General features: G+C 37.2%; 1 protein-coding gene across 1 annotated transcript in view; it reads left to right on the top strand.

Moving 5' to 3' along the window:
• Positions 1-22,682, top strand: part of ABCA12 (ATP binding cassette subfamily A member 12) — a 181,455-nt gene extending 158,773 nt beyond the window's left edge. Inside the window, exons 40-53 of the mRNA XM_012555555.1 lie at positions 85-139; positions 712-889; positions 2,380-2,495; positions 3,599-3,758; positions 4,866-5,119; positions 7,781-7,985; positions 8,933-9,042; positions 9,560-9,701; positions 10,768-10,902; positions 13,438-13,541; positions 15,189-15,281; positions 16,315-16,420; positions 19,271-19,408; positions 21,473-22,682. Of these exons, the coding sequence (XP_012411009.1) occupies positions 85-139; positions 712-889; positions 2,380-2,495; positions 3,599-3,758; positions 4,866-5,119; positions 7,781-7,985; positions 8,933-9,042; positions 9,560-9,701; positions 10,768-10,902; positions 13,438-13,541; positions 15,189-15,281; positions 16,315-16,420; positions 19,271-19,408; positions 21,473-21,571 (1,895 nt within the window). The 3' untranslated portion in view covers positions 21,572-22,682. The remainder of the gene's footprint in view (positions 1-84; positions 140-711; positions 890-2,379; positions 2,496-3,598; positions 3,759-4,865; positions 5,120-7,780; positions 7,986-8,932; positions 9,043-9,559; positions 9,702-10,767; positions 10,903-13,437; positions 13,542-15,188; positions 15,282-16,314; positions 16,421-19,270; positions 19,409-21,472) is intronic.
• The last annotated feature ends 364 nt before the right edge of the window (positions 22,683-23,046 follow it).

Genomic DNA, 23,046 nt, shown 5'->3' with positions numbered 1-23,046 from the left:
AGCAAAGTATGAGTATTCATCTAAAAATTGCTATTTCTGATTAACTGAATACCTATTAATGAAAGAAACTGTCTCTTGTTTCAGGCATCATCATGTATAGTCATCCTTATCCAGGAGTGCAAGACCAAGAACAAGCTACGTAAGCCAATATTTTTGGCATGAGTACTTTCTCCTTGGTGTAGCTGAGCGTCTATGTAAAGTGCTATAATTGGAAATCACAGATGTATCTGATTGAATGTCAGTCTAGAAAAGCTGGTAGTATATGTCACTGACTGGGATAAAAGGAAGCTTCTGAAAGAGTGTAGAGTGGAGCTGCCAAGTAGAGCTTGTTGACTGCAAATTCACAGAGTTGGCCGCTTTTATAAGTCAAGTGCACAAGTGCTTCATCATTTCAACTTCCCTGCATAGCGTTTAAGTACTGTTTCTATGCTCAAGAACTATCTATGCCTTGCATACTCCCTGTAACCCTTGGAGACCGAGGTTTTTCTATCAAATATCCCTAGTCAGTTCAGAGGCACTAGAGCTACATATATTCCAGGGTCACAGCAGAGTCATGGAGAAGACGTTATCTGGCTGCCTTGCAGGAAGCCTTATTGGTGTCATAGCCAACTGTCGTACTGTTTTGTTGATGGTTTTAGTCATGAATCTTTCTGAAAGCAAGAGAGTTCCACAAACTTACGTGCGTTTCCCTCTCCTGATTGCTCACTATAGAATCAGCAGTTTGATCGATATTTTAGTGGCGCTGTCCATCCTGATGGGCTACTCTGTCACCACCGCTAGCTTTGTCACCTATGTCGTAAGGGAACATCAGACCAAAGCCAAGCAGTTGCAGCACATTTCGGGAATTGGTGTGACATGCTACTGGGTGACAAACTTCATTTATGATATGGTGAGTAGCTTGTGTCATGGCAGGGACATTAGTTTCATTTTTGAGATTTACTTCCTCTAGTTTGTTCAAGTCATCACCACAAACACAGTAAAATAAAAATTTAAAAAAGTATCTTTTCCATTAGTCTTATATTCATCCAGTGGTTGGAGAAGAGAAAGCCACTTGCTCTCTACTGTGTGGTCTGAGGACCACCTGTGTCAGATTCACCAGGGCACTTGTTAAAAAATGCAGATTCCTGGATCCCACCCAAGACCTGTTAAATCCACATCGTGGGAGTGGAGCCTGGAGAATAGACATTGTTTAACAAGATCCCCCAGGTGATTTTTAAACACACTGAAGTTTGAGAACCCCTGCAGTGAAGAAATAGAAGCTTGGTGATACAGTAGAATAGCCTTGCCCAGTGGTGCCAAATAATCAAGTTTACAAAAATGTAATCAAGTACTTTGAAAAATTCAAATCAGCAGCCCCTGCTGGATGACACATTAGAGAAGATTAGTAGGGAAAAGATGGGATGCATTTCATTGATAGCTCTCTCATTTGCATAAAATGGTCCCAAACTTCAGATGGTGTTTCTTGACTCCAAAGGGGCTGGTGTTGGCCAACAGCCCAGGATGAGTATGCGTTTGCATGATTATGGTGAAATTGTCCGGGTTGCTGTAAAGATCATTGGCTTGAGGAGTTGGAGAGTAATTAACTGCATATCCATTTTGTTAATGTATCCAGTGAAGTCTGAAATGTGTTTGTTGTGGAAGTCAAATCTAAAAGAATGGTAATGATTGCTCTGGACTTAATAGGAGCTTTAACGTGGACTAACTATTAAGAAAGCTTAAAGCACACATTTCTATGAAGGTCTGCTTACTCCTTACAGATTCTGTTGTCATATATTTGGTGCTCATTCCAATTTAGGAGGTTTTCTCCTCCAAATTAAATTACTACCTCCTTCATGTGTGCATCTTGTTGCAAACTCCTCAGCATTTAATACTTCTACTTGTTGATGCAATGCTGAATTCTTTGTTTATATACTTGCGATTCCAAGAATGTCTGGAACCCGCTGCCCTGCCGTTTGTCACAGAGTGGCTCACACTGATAACCAAGCCTTAGAAGTCAACCATCTGAGAGAGTTCTAGCATTCAAAATGAAATCAGTACTTTGAGGACTGAATCTAATACCAAGCTACCTGGCTGTCTTATCTTTCTCACTGGGCCTCTGCCATCGAATGATCTCAAGTCGCAAAGCCTGGAGGCAGGAGCACCAGGGACTCCTTGTATATCTATAAATACGGAGACTGGTTTGACCTCATAGTGGAGGAGACAAATTCTAAAGTGAAATCCATGTGAAATAAGTGGAACATTACAAGCAACAAGAGCATAAATAAAAATTCTTTTCTTCAAATATTTCTAGCTCGATTTGTTGCAGTTTTAAACTAGATGGGTTACTGATTTTAAAAAGTACTTGACATATCTTAAACATTGTTTTACGTGTTCCTATAGGTCTTCTACTTAGTGCCTGTAGCATTTTCAATTGGTGTCATTGCGATTTTCAAGTTACCTGCCTTCTACAGTGGAAATAATCTAGGTGCCGTCTCTCTCCTACTTCTGCTGTTTGGGTAAGCTACGGATTAAACAGTGAAAAAAGAATTAACAGAATTAAATGCTCCTAGTCACAAATAGGACCCCAATCTCATTAGTTAATTTACAATTGTCTTGGGATCTCATTTGACATGAGTGATAATTAACAATACATTACACTTGCTAGTCTGTGGTTTATAAAGTATAATACTTCTGAAAATTAACGTTGTTATTATTAATAAGGATAATACCTAACACTAAAGAGCATTTATTGGGTGCCAGGTGTCACGCTTAGCAATTTACATATGTAATTTAATTTACATGAAAATAAAGGCTTTAGAATGACCAGAAAAATGTGCATACATGTGAATTTATCTATTGACAAATTATATGAGTATATGTAGCGTTGTAACACACACACATATATATGCATGTATATTTACTTTTATTTATACTTTTATAGATTTCTAAGAATATGCATATAATATTGTTGTTTCTGTCTTTAGGATAATACAGGTTGATATAAACAATGTTGAATGTAGCAATTCTTTCTTTCTGTCTCAAATGTGTGGGTATAGTGGCGAGCATAGCTGCCTTCCATATGCATAGTTGGTATCCATTTAGTTAGCAACTGTAATTGATGCAGGACCTGTCCGTCTCTAGTTCTGCCTCATTGCCCAAAGGTTGCTCAAGTCTTTGCTCAAAACAGGTTATCCAACTTCTAACCTATTTAGCTAGGCTACAATGTAATTTTTTCTTCAACTTTAAACTATTAGATTTGTACTAACTGAACTCACATTTCTGAGCAAATAAAGTTTTGTTGTGGAAAATAATACCATCATCAGGGAGCATTAATTTGTAGTTGTAATGATCTATGACTACTCAAAGTTCCTTAAAATAGAGGCTTCTTCCCATCAAAAAAAAAAGAATTCTTTCTTTTTTTAATTTTTGTTTTGCTTATTATTTTGTCAAAAAGAGGAGTGAAAAAGAGACATCTAGCTACAAGGCTTGGCGATTTCTCTCTAATGTTTATCTCTACTCTGGAATCCCATCTGAGTGTTTATTTATTTATTTATTTATTTATGTTGTAAAAAAGAACAATTAAGGCATAATTCTGATTTTTTGCATTATTAACTTATAGGTACGCAACCTTTTCTTGGATGTACTTGTTGGCTGGGCTTTTCCATGAAACTGGAATTGCCTTCATCACCTATGTCTGTGTCAACTTGTTTTTCGGCATCAATTCCATTGTTTCCCTGTCGGTGGTATACTTTCTTTCCAAGGAAAAGCTTAATGATCCGGTAAGATTCTCTATTAGTCTGCTAACCTTCCCTCAATATACCAAAAGCTTCAACATGCTCAAAGCAGAAATTTTTTGTTTTTTTATTTGGTGTTCTTTAAATAGAAAAGGAGAATTTTCATTTGATTCTATCAAATGTCAGAGAGTGAAACTACAGCTTTTTGGAATTCTTTTTAGGCTCAATCTAAATTGTGTTTGCCCAGTGTCAAAACTATTGACATTTGATAGGGCTGGGGTGGAGCGATGGAGGTGAAATCAGACATGTTGTAGAGCACCACATAAATCATGCAACCAACTGGTCAGCTAAACTTACTTATTGACAAATTGTTGTGGTATGCCGGTGACAAAGACAATGGCTTAGTTACGTGACTATGAGTTAAGATACATTTGAACATTCATAGAGAAAAAAGCCTAATTCATTCCCTTTCAGTCATGTATTGGAGTCCACTTCACTATAAGCATCACTTTCCATTCAGAGTTGACAATTATGATTAGTGAGAAGAGAAGCACTAACTGTGCCAAGAAATTGAATGAAAAAGAATAGAGAGGAAATGAAGTGAACCGAGGAATAGACAAGCACACTCCAGCAGAAGGAAGAAAATTCATGAGGTGGAAGTGGTTGGCCTCAATTGTGAATAACGTAAAAACGAGCCAGTTGCTCCTCACTGAGATATGTTTTCTCTCTCTCCATCTCATTTCACCATTTTAGTCCCTCTCCAGGTAGGGATTACCTTAGGTTCTGAAATTTTACTGTACTAAGTACCTCCCTGGCATAGGCACCTACCCTCAACCTGTACTGAAATCCAACACCTCGACAGTCCCTACCTTCCTGGGGCCTAAGGCAGGTCTAGAAGTGATTCTGTCTTCAAGGATGAGCCTGACACTTTAGGTCACCTCGAGAAATATATAATCCTTTTCTGCCTGTATTTCAGTGATAAACCTCCACAATTTGGTTAAATATTTATACCTAAACTCAGCATGCTTGTGAAATAATTGACAATCTAGATAAGCTTCTAGGGTTTTAATATTTGCCTACACCTAGTTTTAAATTTTTCTCACTTTGTTGGAAGCATAACACTGAGCCTCATTTATATTTCTCCTATTTCAGACTTTAGAACTTATCTCTGAAACCCTCAAGCGCATTTTCCTGATTTTCCCACAATTCTGTTTTGGCTACGGTTTGATTGAACTTTCTCAGCAACAGTCGGTCCTAGACTTCTTAAAAGCATATGGAGTGGAATACCCAAGTGAAACCTTTGAGATGGACAAACTAGGTGCAATGTTTGTGGCTTTGGTTTGTCAGGGCACCATGTTCTTTTTCTTGAGACTCTTAATCAATGAATGGCTAATAAAGAAATTCAGGTAAATATAATGGGAAAATGGTATTTGGCATCCATGAGGGAACTCGATTCAAAAGATTCAGGGAGGGGTCAATGGTCTAAGTTATTACGTTAGTAATATGTAAATGTTTTGTTCAAAAACACATTTAAAAAATGTTAGTATAATTCACCATTCATTTCATTCGGTAAGTATTTATCAAACCTTCCTCTGTGTCTGCAAGTATTGCTATAGAGTAGGGGAGCAAAATTAAATAAGCACAGTTGTTAGACTTTAAAAGATTGCGATTCAGTGGTAGAGATAAAATATGTGCATAAACAAATGATGTTGTCTTTGAGTTGAGTTTGGAAGGGTAGAAAACACTTCCACAGGCAGAAATGGGGAAAGAGGATTGAGGGTGTAGCATGTTAGTGATGGGGCTGGGAGAAGAAGATGGAGATAAGGTGAGGAAAGAATCATAAATGAAAAAATATATACATATCATTGACCCAGCTATTCCATTTCTGGAAATTTTCCCTACAGATAAGCACACACATATGCAGAATTATGAACGTATAAAGTTATTCATTGTGGCACCATTCCTAACAGAAAAAGAATGGAAACAACCTAAAAGTTCTCCATGTAGGAGCTGGTTAAAAAAATTATATACATACATTCATAAATGAAATACCTTGTAGCCATTAAAAAGAATGATACAGTTCTCTATGTATTCTTTGGAATTTCTCTAGTATTTATTGTAAACTGAAAAACAAAAGGCTTAGAAGAACTTATATGCAAGACGTATTACCATTTCACTTAAAAAGAAAATAAATAACATATATAATTTATGCCTATATATGCATTAATTATTTTTTAATTATAGTTCTTCTGCTGAAGAGAACTGTATAAGATTGTGTACTTTTCACTATATATTCTTCATTACTAGTTAAATCTTTATACTACGTGTATGTATTACCTATTGAAAAGTAAATTTGAAATTAAATAATAATAGTGAAAGAAAAAACAAGAGCACAGGCAGAAAAAAGTCATAGGGCATATTTAAGAAATGAGTAGTACACCTTGATTAGAACATGGAATAAATGTAATGAAATAATAGAAGCTAAAGCTTAAAGTGTAGGTGGGAGACTATGGAATCTCTTGAATGCTTGATTAAAGAGCTATTGTTTGAACTTTATTCAACAAACAAAATGGTGGTCCGGTAAAGGTTTTCGAACAGAGAGCAATATGATGAAATGGTGCTTTAGGAGATGTAATTTTGTGGAGGTTGTGCTGATTGGACCACAAGAGTCAGAGACACTGAACAAATCTGAGGCCCCTGGAGAAACAGAAATTCAAAATAATCAGTGACAGAAGATGTTTTTAGGCATTTCCAGTGCTGGTAGACTGGCTAAGTAGATTTTGGAATCAGGAAGATTCAAAGAAACCCCCAAGACTATGGCCCCCGGACATCCTTTAACTCAGAACTGAAGCCACTCCCGAAATTCACCTTTCAGCCAAAGATTAGACAGGCCTGTAAAACAAACAATGACACACCTGAGGAACGTGCTTCTTGGATCAATCAAATGTACAAGACCAAATGGGCAACACCTGCCCAAGATCAAAGACAAGAAGGCAAGAAAGGGACAGGAAAACTGGACAAATGGAAACAGGGAACCCAGGGGAGAAAGGGGGAGAGTGCTGACACACTGCAGGGATTTCAGCCAATGTCACAAAACAATTTGTGTATAAATTTTTGAATGAGAAACTAATTTGCTCGATTAACTTTCACCTAAAGCACAATAAAATAAAATAATCTTATGTATTCAGTGAGTGGAACGGACCTCTATTAAAAAAAAAAAAAAAAAAGATTCAAGGAAAATATCACAGTTGGGAGGAAGACCTGGAGTAATTAGTTGGATTTTTAAATTGTTTTCGGTTTGCTTTGCTTTGGTATTTGTTGGGCAAGATATCGAAGTGGGTTTGGGACTTAGTGAGTTTGCAGTACTGAAAAACTTTAAGGTGAGGCATTTACATTATAAAGAGTACAGAGTAGTGTTTGCATTAATCGTGATAGAAAGGATGATAGAGAGGATTTTTACAAAGGTGATCATTGATCTTGGGTTTGTGGTTGCTGAGTCTTCTAATGACTCTGGACTATCTGTTAGGAAGTATTTTTCAAACCCATACTGACCTCCTTGTTACTGAAATTAGGATTATGGATTATAATAGTGGATCTGTAAGCACTGAAGGCATGGAAAGCAAAACCTGTTTCCCAAATATACTAAATATGATGAAGACAGTACATACTAATTTGTAAGTTATTTGAGTAGCACAGTACATAAGAAATTTTTTTAAAAACCTAATATCCAACCCACTGCTGTTGAGTTGACTCCGACTCACAGCGACCCCATAGGGTTTCCAAGGCTGTAAATCTCTACTGAAGGCTCTACAGGAGGCTGTAAATCTCTACAGAAGCTTCTACAGAAGGCGGCTGCCACATCTTTCTCCCGCAGAGCTGCTGGTAGTTTCAAACTACACACCTTTCAGTTAGCAGTCAGTCGCTTTGGCCACTGTGCCACAAGGGTTCCTTAAAAACCTAATATATGATAGTATATTTATAGTAAAGTAAGAACCCATGGAAGCATGTCAGAATTGAGTGGTGTCATTTCAAAATCATGATGCAAAATCACTGGGTCCATTTTTTAGACTCTTTTTCAGAAAATTTAGTTCTTCACCTGTAATGGAGACAGTAGATGAAGATGAAGATGTCCGCGCTGAGAGATTAAGAGTTGAGAATGGTGCTGCGGAACTTGACTTGGTCCAACTCCATCGTCTTACAAAGACCTACCAACTTATCCACAAAAAAATTATAGCTGTAAATAACATCAGCATTGGAATACCCGCTGGAGAGGTAAGGAAAAATGGTTTGTTTCTAATGTGCTTTTTATTAACATAAGTCGCAAATAAAAATATTTAATTATGTTTTCCTCAGTTTTTTTCTGGAAATAGAAAACATTTTGTATTAGTGAGAGAAGATTGCGGTCAATCTCTGAATATTTCCATGAATTCTACAGATAAAATTTACACGTGTCCATGTGTTATTTACCCTGAGTCTTCCCTTTTGGCAGGGAGATTCACCAACCCCTACCATACACCAAGTCCTAAGCTCCTTATCAAGGTACTGTCCTCTTTGGGGTGGACTTTCAGTCAAGAAGCCTGCTCAGGGTGCTCTCTTCAACGTTCAATTTCCAGGCCTGTTGAAAGGGCAGACTAAAGAAATCAGTTTTCAGAAGCGAGGTCCTAGAACTGCATCCATTCGTATTCTTGCCGCTTTCGTAAAAGCAATATTAAGGCAGCTTTGAAAGGAGAAAGCGAATGTAGGTATTTCTCTTAGTTTTCTCAGCAGAGCTGCAAACTAAATGCATTCAATTTATTCGACAGCATAAAGAAATTATTGCTTCAGTAGCCTATTCAGTAGACCTGTAATTTTGTATGAATAATGGGAAATCTATAAATATAATTACTTTGTCAGGTTGGCGAATCTTACCTGCGGGGTATTTTATCATGTCACATAGAGCTGTGCTATTACATAATATGTAAAACATGCCCTATGTGTGTGTGTATATATACAGACAAATGTTCAGGTGGTTAAAGGGAAAAAAGGTATGTAATTGCCCATTTATTATAAAAGAGAAAGTTTTGCCAACCTGCCAAAGGAACACTACAACATCCGTGAATAATTCCAGTGATTTATTTTTCTTGGTAATTTGTTTCACCCAGGGAGAAATAGGAAAGAGATACGATAGCAACGTGTCTTTTTTGGATTAAGGTTTACATTCTTCTTTTTCTCCAAACCAGTGCTTTGGCCTTCTTGGGGTGAATGGAGCAGGAAAGACCACTATCTTCAAGATGCTGACTGGAGATGTAATTCCTTCAAGCGGAAACATTCTGATCAGAAATAAGACTGGGTATGAAAAAATGAATGTTTCAACTTACAGAGCACAACATAATTTTACAGAGTAAAATAATTAAAATGGGCTTTTTATGTTATTTTACAGTTATATTATTAAATTCTGAGGGGGTGGAAATTAGCTATCAAAGTGAAGGGAAATTTTTAAACCTTTAAGTATGATCGTGATGGTGGAATTATTTTACCCCTTATTATCAGAATCACTGTCCCTGAGTGGTACAACCTGTTAACACATTAGGCTGCTAACCAAAAGGTTGGAGGTTCAAGTTGATCCTGAGGCACCTCAGAAGAAAGGTCTGGTGATCTACTTCTAAAAAATCAGCCATTGAAAACCCTATGGAGCACAGTTCTACTCTGACAGACATGGGGTCACCATGAGTCAGAAGTGACTCCACAGCAACTGATTTTAATCAGAATCACCAACCACCATTGCCAAAATTGAGCTACTTTCCCAACATTTGGCAAACAAGAGTTTCTTTCGAAACTCATTAGTGTTTTTGATCCTCTCACTTCAGATCTCTGGGTCATGTTGACTCTCACAGCTCCTTAGTTGGCTACTGCCCTCAGGAAGATGCCTTAGATGACCTGGTAACTATAGAAGAACATTTGTATTTCTACGCCAGGATACATGGAATTCCAGAAAAAGATATTAAAGACGTGAGTACAAGTGTGAAAGACTGGTTCATTTGAAAATCATTACTGTTTGTACCCCCACCCCACCTCCACCCCCACCCCACCCCTGCAGCCTCCCCACCCAGAAGACCAGCTTGACATCTGGAACACTGACACTTTCCTCCTGGCAATGACAACGGACATAGGTGGTAGTCTTAGCTTGAGTGTACATATCATATCCACATCCTATGAACTCAGCTTTAGAAACTCCTTGACCTGTGTTTGTTTAGTTACTTTTGAAGAACTATCACCTGGCAGATCACACTTACATTAAGCTTAAGCTCTTGGTTGAGCATCAGTTCGTGCTGCCTGCACATGCTTTTAGTGTTCAGATAAGCAGTAAAACTTGGAATTAACAGCAAAATGCTCAAGTAAAGTAGAATAGCTTCAATTTTGATTTTTTAATCTCCAGCTTTCTACTTTGCTGCAACTATTTGCCTTTTTTAATCAATGGCTAATCCTTAGGGCAGTTTCTTCAGTTTTCACAACCCTGGGACCTGTTGTATAAGTCCTTCTAGGATTTCACTATTTGCAAGGCCTACTTAACAACAGAAATAGCCATCAGAACCCACGATTCCTAAGCTAATAGGCTAAAATTTTGATACCGGTAAGTTTTAAATAGACTTAGAACCCGTGTAACAATTTACCCCTCAGTGAGGAGGAAGAGAAGCAGCGACAACACTTGCCTTGTGAAGGGCTGAATTTTATTTTCTTTCTTTTAAAAGCTTTACAACAGAATTATGTGGTAACACAGCATAAAGAACAATCCCACAATTGTAAATATACACACACATTTGGAAAAGAAAAATCCCATTTTAAAATGGGTCTCTAAGGAATTACTTTTACCTCTTTAAATGAACTATTAATTTTAAATGGTCCTTTGAAAATAAAAATAAAACTTAATGTTGAATTTAAATGTTTTAATTTTTTTTTTTAGGCATATATTTCTTCATTATATAACTTTCTTTTCCTCAATAGATTTTTTTCTGTTTGGTGTATTAAGGGTTTTGGCAGGGGAAAGTCAACCTGACTTCTCTTTTATTGCCCACAGACTGTTCATAAACTTCTTAGGAGACTTCACCTGATGCCCTACAAGGACAAACCTACTTCTATGTGCAGTTACGGCACGAAAAGAAAATTATCCACTGCACTGGCCTTGATAGGGAAACCTTCCATTCTACTGCTGGTAAGAGGATCATTATGAAGAACCTTGTTGCCGTCGAATCAGTGCAACTCATAGCGACCCTCTAAAACAGAGCAGAACTGCCCCATAGGGTTTCCAAGGAGCCACTGGTGGATTTGAACTGCTGACCTTTTGGTTAGCAGCCAAGCTCTTAACCACTGTGCCACCAGACCTCCATTATAAAGAAAGGATCCTAAACAATTAGAACCACATACCCAGTTGTGTGTGTAACATGTCATCGTCCTTATTGCAGTAAACATGCATTGAGGTCTTACTATGTGCTCGCTATTGTGCAAAGCACTTTACATACACTATCTCATTATGGGAATTTATATCAGCAAATAATTTTTACCATAACGGTATGCCCTCAAAAATGTTTTTGTTTGAAGTTGTGGCTCAGTGGGTTTCAAACAAAACACTTGACATGGGAAGGGACAGTAATTCAGGATATTCAAATGAGGAAGTAAAGTTATGGAACACAGTAGAATTTGATTGCGAATATGGAAGAAATCATGTCTCTTTTTCTACTAGTAACCAATAAGGTGAACTAACATAGTTTCCAACTTCTACTAAGGAGTATAGACAATTTTTAGAAGAGTGTATTGTGCTAAAATTTTATTTTCTTGGTAGGTAAAAATTCAAGTTAGTTAAAAATGTGACTCACATTGGAACGTGATCAATAAGATACCATTCTATTTTATCTGAATTAATTGGAGGCAAGGAAGAATATGCATTGCACATTGTCTTAGTTATCTATATGTTATGTGCTATAATAGAAATACCACAGTGGGTGGCGTTAACAAACAAATTTATTTTGTCACAGAAGTCCAAATTCAGGGCACTGGCACTAGGGTAAGGCTTTCTCTCTCTCTGTCTGCTCTGGGGGAAGGTCCTGGTCTCTTTTCAACTTCTATTCCTAGGTTCCTTGGTGATCATGTGGCGTGTGTCTTCCCCTCCGTTTGTGCTTCCTTGCTTGCTTAATCTGTTCTTTTATATATCAAAAAAGATTGATGTAAGACACACCCTTCCCTAATACTGCCTCATTCACGTAACAAAGAAAACCCATTCCCAAATGGAATCCCACCACAGGTATAGGGATTAGGATTTACAACACATATTTGGGGGTGGGGTCATAATCTGATCCATAACACACATTTATGTTTTGGTTAAGAGCTGGAAAATTAGATTGATCACCTAGAAATATAAATTACACATAAGGGGGATTTGGTAGCATTCTCCTCCCAGGCAAAACATTGGAAAAGGAGTTCTTTTCAGAGAAATAAGCTTGCCTTTATTTTGTAAGATCCCCTTCATTCAAGGACCTCCAAACTCAGAAAGAGCCTTAACTCTATGCAACTAAAATCCAGTTATAAATCACCACATTATCCCATGTATTAAGTCATACAGTAGATCAAATCATTTCAACTGCCTAGATAGACTGAAACCCCACATGTGCTTCTATAATACCAAAAGCTTACGATACATTATATCCCTGCCCATCGATGCTTCTAATGGAATTCTACTGTAAAAAGTGTCTATTAAATTGAACAAAACAATCCTTAGGCACCCCTGTGAGAAAATAGATGTAAAGCACTTTAAAATGTTAGAAGTGCTATGCAAATGTTGTATACTGATGAGCTGAACTGAAATACAGGCCATGAGAGACAGATGCTGTGTTTTCTTCTATATGCATTTACTATAAATGCTAAATAGAAGCAGTGATGATATATCCTCTACTGTTTTCTCAAGTGAATACTCATTCCTTTCTTCAAATTTAACTCTAACCGCTTACTATAAAAACAAGCCTCCTGTTACTCTATGGACATGCTTTCCGTTACAGTTTTTCTTTTCATTTTTGCCCAATCTTGACCTATAATTTGTTTTTGTTTTATCGTCTGTCAAGATCCGTTATTGCCTGTTTAGATTATCCACTGCTGCTTTTCTAATTTTATGACTGAACAATTTTTCAAAACGTCATTTATAAAAAATAATTTTTATCTTTCTACTTGGCAATTTCTGAAAATCTTATTTTTATTTCCCCAGAGAGTATTAAATTTCAATTAATAACATAAAACTAAAAATGCACCTCAGACATATTGACTGAAAAATAAATTATGTTCTTTCAGCTTCACATAGCATATTGTCATTCACAGCTACAATTCTGCTATCAGGAGCAGGGTGGCAATCTTGTTGATGTAGCTTCAAACAAATATGTGATCATGTAGTATTAAATGTAAAAACTTTGCATTGTCTGTAACTGAAGCAGAATTTTCCCAAAGAAATGTAAGAGAGAGGTGTGAAGTAACAGGGTGTCGACTTCACTGAGACACTTTTTTAAATGGATTGACAATTTTAAACGATTAATTTGGAGCTTTTCAACAGCCGCGGAAAGAAGCCGATTAAGTATAAAACAAGTTAGTCACAGGACTTCATAAAGTGATTTCTGTTCTAGGGAAGTGAGACGTGATGATTCATATAAAGAACCTCATCAACAATTGTAATTAATTTGATACATTTTTCTTGTAACTTTTTATTAAGGATGAGCCAAGCTCTGGGATGGATCCTAAGTCGAAACGGCATCTCTGGAGGATCATTTCAGAAGAAATACAGAACAAATGTTCTGTTATCCTCACTTCTCACAGGTAAACTGAGTGTGGGAACTTTCAAATCAAATGACACAAACCATTGTATGATAATATATGGGAACAGGTAATTCTGTGTAATGTTTGTAGATAGTGAATGACCATAATTTTATTAAAATATGTTTCTAGTAGTAGGAGCAAGGCAGATAGATTACATGGTGAGAATTCAGCTGCTGTTGGGTTGTTATTGTTGTTGATGGGTGCCGTGGAGTCAATTCTTACTCATAGCGATCCCATGTGATGGAGTAGAACTGCCCTGTAGAGTTTTCTTGGCTGTAATCTTCAAGGAAGATATAAATTCGCCAAATATTTCTCCCACAAAGCTGATGGGTGGGCTCGAACCACCAACCTTTTTGTTAGCAGCCAAGTGCTTAACTGGGATACAGGGCCTAAGCAGTCTGTTGAAAAACAAGTTTCTCATGAATTACAGCCTTCTTAATTTATCTATGGCTCCTATTGCCTATCAAATAAAGTCCACAATCCTTAAGCTTAGTGCATAAGGCCTTCCATTATCTGGCCTCATCTAAGCGCCCAGTCTTTTTTTCCCATGACACCCTTTCATATCAGTCAATCTAAATGACTCATGGTTTCACATACACACACTCTCCTTTCCTATCTCTGTGCCTTTTCTGCAGCTGGCTTTCTACCTGAAATAGTCTCTACAAAATCTCTCTAAGTACCAATTTTAAACCAAACAAAACCCACTGCCATTGATTTGAATCCGACTCATAGCGACCCTATAGGACAGAGTAGAACTATCCCACAGGGTTTCCAAGACTAAAATCTTTACAGGAGCATATCACTATATCTTTCTCCTGCAAGGTGACTGGTGAGTTCAAGCAGCCAACCTTTCAGTTAGCGGCTGAGCGCTTAACCATTGTGCTACCAGGGCTCCTAGTCCCAATCTTACCAATACTGTACTAACTAGCTCATTTGCCTCCCCTTTATGAAGTAAACCCTGATGCCAATCACCTAAGCATAGGAGCCAATAAAGCCTTTTATCTCTGCTTCTCTTAGGACATTGGGCTTATATTGTCGTTTATATTAAGTTCATCTTTGCATTGTAGTTATCATAAAATATTAGATTTATTTATAATCAAGAGACTTGTTTATATCCTAGCTTTGCTGTCAGTACACTGTATGTTCTGGAGCCAATCATTATTCCCATTAATTCTTATATGGACAGGATTATACCTAAAATCTCCTGTTATCATAGTCCATGGAATTAGAGATTATATAATCAACTACAGATTAACTAGTTATAAAGAAACATGAAAACTAACTGGATATGAAGTAAGAGGTGTAGTGAAAAAAGCTTGGTATTATTTGGAAAAGTTTTTTTTTTTTTTTAAGGAAAGATAGGTCTTGAGTAAAAGCTTGAAAGAAATACTGAGTTTGGGCATTCCACGGGAGAGAGATGGCATCAAGTAAAGCCTATTTAGAAGAAAGCAGTCATCTAACCTTATCTGAAGACATTTAATTTATACGGAAATTTTTGTTGTTGTTCTCCTTCAAGGGAAAAGGCATTTTAAGGAACTAAAACAGTATTTCTAAAGTACCATGATGAAACAGTTAAGTTTAAGATCATGAACCAAAGCCCAGTTTTCTGGGCCTTGCATGCTGACGTGTCTCTACTCTGTCTTTCAGCATGGAAGAATGTGAAGCTCTCTGTACCAGGCTGGCCATTATGGTGAATGGAAGGTTCCAATGCATTGGGTCTTTGCAGCACATAAAGAGCAGGTGAAGAACAATATGTTGTTTAACGTATAGTGTTGGGCAATAAATCTAATGGTGCTATAATCTTCATCAAAGATTATTTCTTACAATGTGGAGGAGCTATTTATGGACTCATCTTAAACTTTTTTTTTTTTTTTACTGAGAGTTCAATGTATTTTAAGTTAATAACTCAACAACCTAGAAGGCCTAAAACTAAAAAAAAAAAAATTAATCTATAACCAAAATACTCTCAAGAAGCAATTTCAAGAGTTTACCCAAGAACAAATTGGACCTTGACAAGTACATGAAGTCATCGATTTTTCTAGCATGTTCATTTGCCATTTGCACAGGCTTTCAGAAAACTAACATTTTTACCATTTTGAAAACCTTTTGATCAATAATAGATTAAAGAGATGGGCATAAATATGCTATTAATATTAAATTGATAGCTTATATTTGGTCAGAGTGTATATGCATGTATACATATACACGTTAACCTCCAAACTTTAGGATGTTACTTTTTACTTTTATTTGTACAACAATTTTGCTTTCTTATAAAGTAGTATTAACCAAGATAAGAAAAAAGATGAAAGAGGATCCTATATGTTGCTCATAGGAAGACTGTTGTGACTTGTTTATGAACTCTATTCTTGGAGCTAACGGTTACTTGGCATATTGATTTATCATTCATTTTTAAAATCCCAATGACTTGCCTCTCAAGACGCTGCTTACTTTAAATGAGAAAGTATTTAACCCCCCACATTGACATCAATAGCCAAAACATGGATGTCAAAGAAAGCCAAGATTTTATGTTCTCTTTCTAATGCAGCTTTTGCCCAAAGAGTATGAGTCTATATAGTGGTAGAAATAAATAAAAAAATTATGGCAGTGCACTATTTCCAGTTTGTAACAGGCCCTGATCTTTTATAGCAAAATGACAGTCTTTATATAAGAAAAAGGACTGTAATGGTCAGCTTTGGTCCTGTTTCACTACCTAGAATTCCAGGGGAGCTATTTCAGCAAAATGTAACTCATATTTTGCACTTTTTGTTTCTAGGTTTGGACGAGGATTTACTGTCAAAGTTCACTTGAAGAATAACAAAGTAACCATGGAGGCCCTTACAAGTTTCATGCAGCTGCACTTTCCAAAAACGTACTTAAAAGTAAGTAGGAGATTGTCCCTCCATTTGATCTTGATTGGTTTTAATAGTCATAATCTAATATCATAGTGGATGTTTGCCATTTTCAAGTTGATCATAGCTTTATTATAAATCTTAATATATTTACTAGTTCAATACATGTGAGATACTATGAAGCACACTTAGCATGAACAAATAGAATCTTCAAATTAATTTTAATTTATATTTTAGCTATTTAAAATTAACATAGTCCTTTTACATTGATGTATTCATTTCTTCCTCACAAAGTCATTATGACCATCTGTATTACTTTTCAAGTTGTATACATTTACTGGAGCCCTGATTGTGCAGTGGTTAAGTATTCAGCAGCTAACCAAAAGGTCAGCAGTTCGAATCCACCAGCTGCTCCTTGGAAGCCCTATGGGGCGGTTCCACTCTGTCCCATAGGCTCGCTGTGAGTCAGAATCGACTCGACAGTAATCAGTTTTTTGGGGGGTATATGTTTACTAATGAGCACTGGTGGCACAGTGGTTAAAGTGCTCAGCTACTAACCGAAAGGTCGGCAATTCACCAGCCCCTCGGCAGGAGAAAGGTGTGGCAGTCTACCTCCGTCAAGATTTACAGCCTTGGAAACCCTATGGGGCAGTTCTACTCTGTCGTTTAGGATCACTATGAATCAAAATCGACTCGACGACAGCGGGGTTTTGGTTTTATGTATATATCCACAGGATGGACACACACACACATATATATGTGCACATATATCTCACATAGTACATACTTAAAATAAATGTACTTGACAGAAAAAAAAGTCACATCAATAACATCTTTGATGTACAAGTAATTTGTAGAAGATGATCGTAGCAAATGAATGATTTTGGAAGGAAATCAGGTGTGGTATGGCAAAAAAGAAACTGGAAAGACGTCGGCTGAGGTCCAGCTCTGCTATGTTGTTTCCAGCAAGACATTTAAAGTCTCTGAGCCTCATTCTTCTCATTTGTAAAATAGGAATAATAACATCTACTTCACAAGATTGGTATGAGAACTAAATAAACTAAGTGCCCATAAAGATACTTCATAAACTATAAGGCACAATATTAACGTGAAGTGATTTTAGAGAACAAACTAGAGTGCCTTTTTAAAAACAATTCATTATCTCTACAAAATACCTTTGCCTCGGCCTCCGCATGCCATGGCTAGCCTCTCCAGGAAATAATAGCTTTTGATTCTTATCAAAGCCCATTTTCTATCATCTAAATTAAAATCAAATTTAAAAATTAAAGGACATCTTGCTTGTACAAGTTGTGTTGGCCATAATGCTTTTTCTTTTAGTGAATGTCTGGATTGAAATCTGTGTTTATTCCCTGAATGATAAGATTACATTCCCCTCTGCTCTATTTCTCATGGGACCGGTGCTCTACAACGCAAATGCAGTGATGATAAAGTTTGATTTCTCTCTAAACAGGCTATTCTTCACAAGTCTGTGGTGGTTTCTAGGCTTCTAGAAAGAAATAGCAAAACAATTTGGGAGTTAAAATAAGCAAGATGGTCCCATCACGGTGATAGATTGTAATGCAAAAACAAGTTGTTGGGAGAAGCAAGGCAATGTAAAAAAGATGGGGAGATGGGTTTCCAGTAATGAGAAGTCTTGAGTACCAGGATGAGACACTGGGTCTAGGTCATCCTAATTAAACTAGTGTTTATGAACAATTATCCTAGCTGCTTTGTGCCAGAATATAAGTGTATACAGTTTCTAGGTTTGTGAAGAAGCGGTGCAGTAACTCAGATATGGAGTGATGAGAGTCAAGTTCACAATCTTGATGATGGAAATAGAGAGGAGAGGTTCAATTTGAGAGTTATTTTAGAGGAAAGGTCCCTGGGTGGCGCAGACGGTTAAGTGCTTGACTACTAGCCGAAAGATCGATGGTTCAAACCCACCCAGAGGTGCCTCCAGAGACAGGCCCGCTGATTTGCTTTGGAAAGGTCACAGCTTTGAAAACCTTGTGGAGCAGTTCTACTCTGCACGCGTGGGGTGATGCAATGGCACATAACAACAACATCATCTTGGAGCCCTGGTGGCGCAGTGGTTAAGAGCTTGGCTGCTAACCAAAAGGTCGGCAGTTAGAGACCACCAGCCGCTCCTTGGAAACCCTATGGGGCAGTTCTGCTCTGTCCTATGGGGTAGCTATGAGTCAGCATCGACTCCATGGCAACGGGTTTGGTTTTTGGTTTTAGAGGAAAAGAAATAGGATATGGTAACTGATTAGATATGCAAAAGAGCAAGGTGTTAAAGATACTCCAAGGAAATAAGAATAGGTTACTAGGTAGATGCTGATACTATTGGCTAAAATAAATTGGAAAGAATTTTAGTGAGTTGAGGTTGAGAAAGAATGAGACATTATTTGAATGAGGTTTCTCCTAGACTATGCTCTTGAAACCTAGCGTGTTTAGCCAATATAAACTGAGTGGCTAATTTCTAGCATTTTAAAACAATTCTAACATTAAGATGAAATGTCTAGAAGTGATCTCTGAAAAAGCTCATGTGAGTGAAAAGTAATCTGAAAACTGAAATATCATTCTGCAATTATTTTTTTCCAAGCAAGACAATAATGACTTTGTAAGTGCACACGAATGTAGAAAACTTTGGAATTTTCATTAGCTTTTTAATTTGTTTTCTCTTTGACATTCTTAAAACTTTTCGTCTTCTCTTTGCAAGCTGTTAGTTTCAAAACATACCCATTATTTACACTGTAGCATCATTTCCAGTGGGATGAATTTCAGCATTTTCCTTAGTTCTTGGTAAAGTTATGTCTAGTCAAGCCAATATTACCTGGCATTGCAAAATAAATGTCTTTTTCCTTTGATTTCCCACAGGATCAGCACCTTAGCATGCTAGAGTATCACGTACCAGTCACAGCGGGAGGAGTAGCAAACATTTTTGATCTTCTAGAAACCAACAAAACTGCTTTAAATATCACAAATTTCTTAGTGAGTCAGACCACGCTAGAAGAGGTAAGACGGATGCTATAATGTATGCATGCAGGTAGTCCCTGACTTACAGTGGGGTTCCATTTGGGACAACTCCGGTGTAAATGGTTCTAATGTTAAGTCGAATACCTCTTTTTTTTTAGTTTTCATTATTATTGGCTTTTATTATCAGTATCTTTATAAATCTGATCTTTGAACATCTGCATCTGCCAATGAACATCTAAGAATGATAACATCAGCAAATTACATGCTGCAATATTGTATTTAGTACATATTACTAATGATAAGCTATACCAAAAAGAAAAAAAACCGGACAGTGGTTAAGTGTGGTTCGCCGTAACTGAAATACATTGTGGGGGACTACCGAGGACTACCTGTACAATGTCATATATTAATTACTATACATTCTGGTTATTTCTTTTTAATGATATTCAATTTGTTTTTAATTGAAGCAATATCTAATCTTGTACCTGCAAAATTTCGCAAAGAGCTTTATTTATTTTTAACTGCATTTTGGGCTTTAAAAAGAGCTGCGAAAGCATTAACTTTTTAAATGAAGAGATGAATATATTTCCATTCTGCATGACATCTCTATCCATCAGGTTATATGTACGTGTAAAACAAAAAATATCACCTATAAAACAAACAGCTGTTAACGCTTTTCTTTCTCCTTGGTAGGCTCCTAAAAGAACTATTTCTGTTGATTGGCTTCCTGGATTGGGGTGGGATGGGACTATCTAGAGGGAATTTGGTGCCAGGTCTTTAGATTTGCTCAGTTCAGTCAATTAAGGAGGCAAATGCAGAATTCTTTTGTTGCATTTGAATCATCTGTCTTAATTGCATTTACATTCAATACCTAGAAGCTTCCTTTATCACCTTTACATTGTTTTAATTTTGTACAGCTCCACCAACCTACATACAGAATGTTTGCACCCATCATTGGAATGGGCCTGAACGTGAGACCATAGGGGTCTCCAGCTATGAGTCAATCTATGGTGCTGCATTGTGTGGTCAATTTTTTGATGGGGGTTTCAGGCATTTTAATAGGGGCTTTAGACAATTATGGCTTTGTGACACAGAAAATTTAGTGGCCATGTTGAAGTTTCTGTCCTTTCATATTTAACAGTTTTTAACTTGTGACCAACCACTAGTGCCATGCCTGGCATAAAATAAAGCCTCAATAAAATCCCTTTTGGATGAATATATGATTAATAGACATAATGATTTTAAGCAAAGGAATAAAGGTCTTAACCTGTTAAACAGTTGGCTTACTGAACATAATGTTAATATGGGCTTTCTGTACAAATTTTCTTTTAGTGCATTAACTTTTGAAGCTAGTGAAATTTCTCTCAACATTATTGTACAAATATTTGATAAGAGTAGAGCCTGGGCTTCTTGTTTATACTTGACAGAGATATTGATGTAGGTAATATGGACATAGCAATGTGGTTGTGGATATTTAACTATAGCTTTAGATTTATGGAGCTCTGGTGGCAGAGATAGCCCTGGTGTCACAGTGGTTAAGAGTTTGGTGATAAACCAAAAGGTCACCAGTTCGAATCCAACAGCCGCTCCTTGGAAACCCTTTGGGGCAGTTCTCCTCTGTCCTGTAGTGTTGCTGTGAGTCAGAATCAACTTGATTGCAATGGGTTTGGGTTTTTTCAGTTTAGATTTATGTATCAACATAGTCATAGCCATAGATAGAGATATGATTTTCAAACCCCAGTTAAGTTTAAATATCTGAAAGAAGGACTCCTATTGGGAATATATATATGTGTCCACCCACCCGTCGAATCGATTCCAACTCATAGCAACCCCATACGGTTTCCAAAGCTAATCTCTATGGGAGCAGACTGCCACGTCTTTCTCCCATGGAACAGCTGGTGGTTTCAAACCGCCAACCTTTCGGTTAACAATCACTTTAACCACTGCGCCACCAGGGTTCCTTTATGTGTGTCTACCATGCCCCTATAAAGTCCAGTTTTCTTCTTCTTTGCTGTTCCACTGTGTATGTGTGTGTATCAATTAATCTTATTTCTTCCTTTGATTTATCAGGCACTAACTGCTTTATTTTCCTTGAAAAATCAGGTTTTCATCAACTTTGCCAAAGATCAAAAGTCCTATGAAACTGCTAATATCAGTAACCAAGATTCCGCCGTAAGCGTTGACTCACAGGATATCGGATAGAGTCTTAGCGCCTCCCGAAAAGTCAGTCTCATCAAATGGCCAGTGGCTTCATTTTGAGGAAGAGCCACAGAAGATACCATTTCTTCAGTACATCTTAATTTTAAAGTATTATATTGTATGGAATACAATTGTATGGAAAGTTACAATTGTGTAATACTAGCAAGTAACTATAAATGGAAAGTTTTCTTTCTAAGGTCAGTGAATGTTGTTGCTACTCAATTGAATTCATGTATACCCAACACTGTGAACATGTTAATATATTTGCTGGTGATTCTTATGCAAAGGTGATACCACCTAAAGATGAATGTCTTAATTTATTGCTTTCAATAAAAAGACAGTTTAAAAAGCATGGTTATTAGTAGTTGAAAAGTGAGAGTGAAGAAAAAAGTAAGGTAGTTTGGGATAGTTGACTGGGTAAGCAAACAAAATAATTCATTTAAAAAAATAACAGAATGAGCCTCATCATGAATACATGACTGTACTGTGATGTGTAAAGCATTAAGGGTCAGAATAACACCAGCAGTAAGCAGTAGCCACAATGGCTACAATTTATATGTATGTCAATTTCAGTGCCTGTAAATACATGGGGGTATAATATACCCAAAAAAGCGCCTTTCTACAAGAACATGGAGCAGTTTACCCTGGTGCTAAACAGAACTCAGATTCATTCCTGTCATGCCTTTGCCAGTAGTAAGGCACAGGGCAGAGCAAGAAGCTATTACTCTTCAGGGACAATGGGTGTGTCAGCTGGGCAGACACTAACCCTGAAAACTGATAGAGAATTCGTGTGCTGCAAGCAGGCAATGTTTTTAAAAGCTCTTACAGAAACCCTCATATTCCAGGTCTCTTCTCAGGAGACATTTTCTGTGGAGGAAAAACGAATATGAAGATAATGTTCAGCTAATTACCTGGGCTGACCCAGAATCACGTATATGGCTATGGGATAAACTTCCTGATGCCAAATTATATGGTCCTCATGGAAGGTGCTTTATGTGACATTTGTGTGTGTGTGTTTGTGTGTGCATGTGCGTGTGTGTATCTATAAAAGTTTGCCAGCTTTGGCGTGACTGTTTCTGTTTCCAATATCAATAAACTCGAAATTTAAAAAAACACAATTCATGAAGTCATTCATTTGTTAGGGAAGAGCCAAGAACCTGAAAATGGGAGTAAAATGGGATCCCATGTGAGCTCGCCCCTGCTTACCTCATCCCCTTGATTCTCCTCTTTGCTCTTTAGGATCTAGTCATGCTGGCCTCTTTGCAGTTCTTCCGGTGTACCAAACTCCTTCCCGTCTCCAGAACTTTGCACATGCTGCTTCCCTGCTTGGAATGGTCTTCCCTGACTCTTGGACCTGGTTAACAGGCTTCAGAAATGTTATACTTTCTCAGAGATGCTTTGCTTTTCTGCTTTCTCAATTTAATCAGGTCCCCTTGTTCCAATAGTATACTTTATTGTCCCTTGACTTTTCTGCCATA

The sequence above is a fragment of the Trichechus manatus genome, unplaced genomic scaffold, assembly GCF_000243295.1.
Source record: "Trichechus manatus latirostris isolate Lorelei unplaced genomic scaffold, TriManLat1.0 scaffold00041, whole genome shotgun sequence".
Lineage (NCBI taxonomy): Eukaryota > Metazoa > Chordata > Mammalia > Sirenia > Trichechidae > Trichechus > Trichechus manatus.
This window is presented reverse-complemented; position numbering and strand designations above follow the sequence as displayed.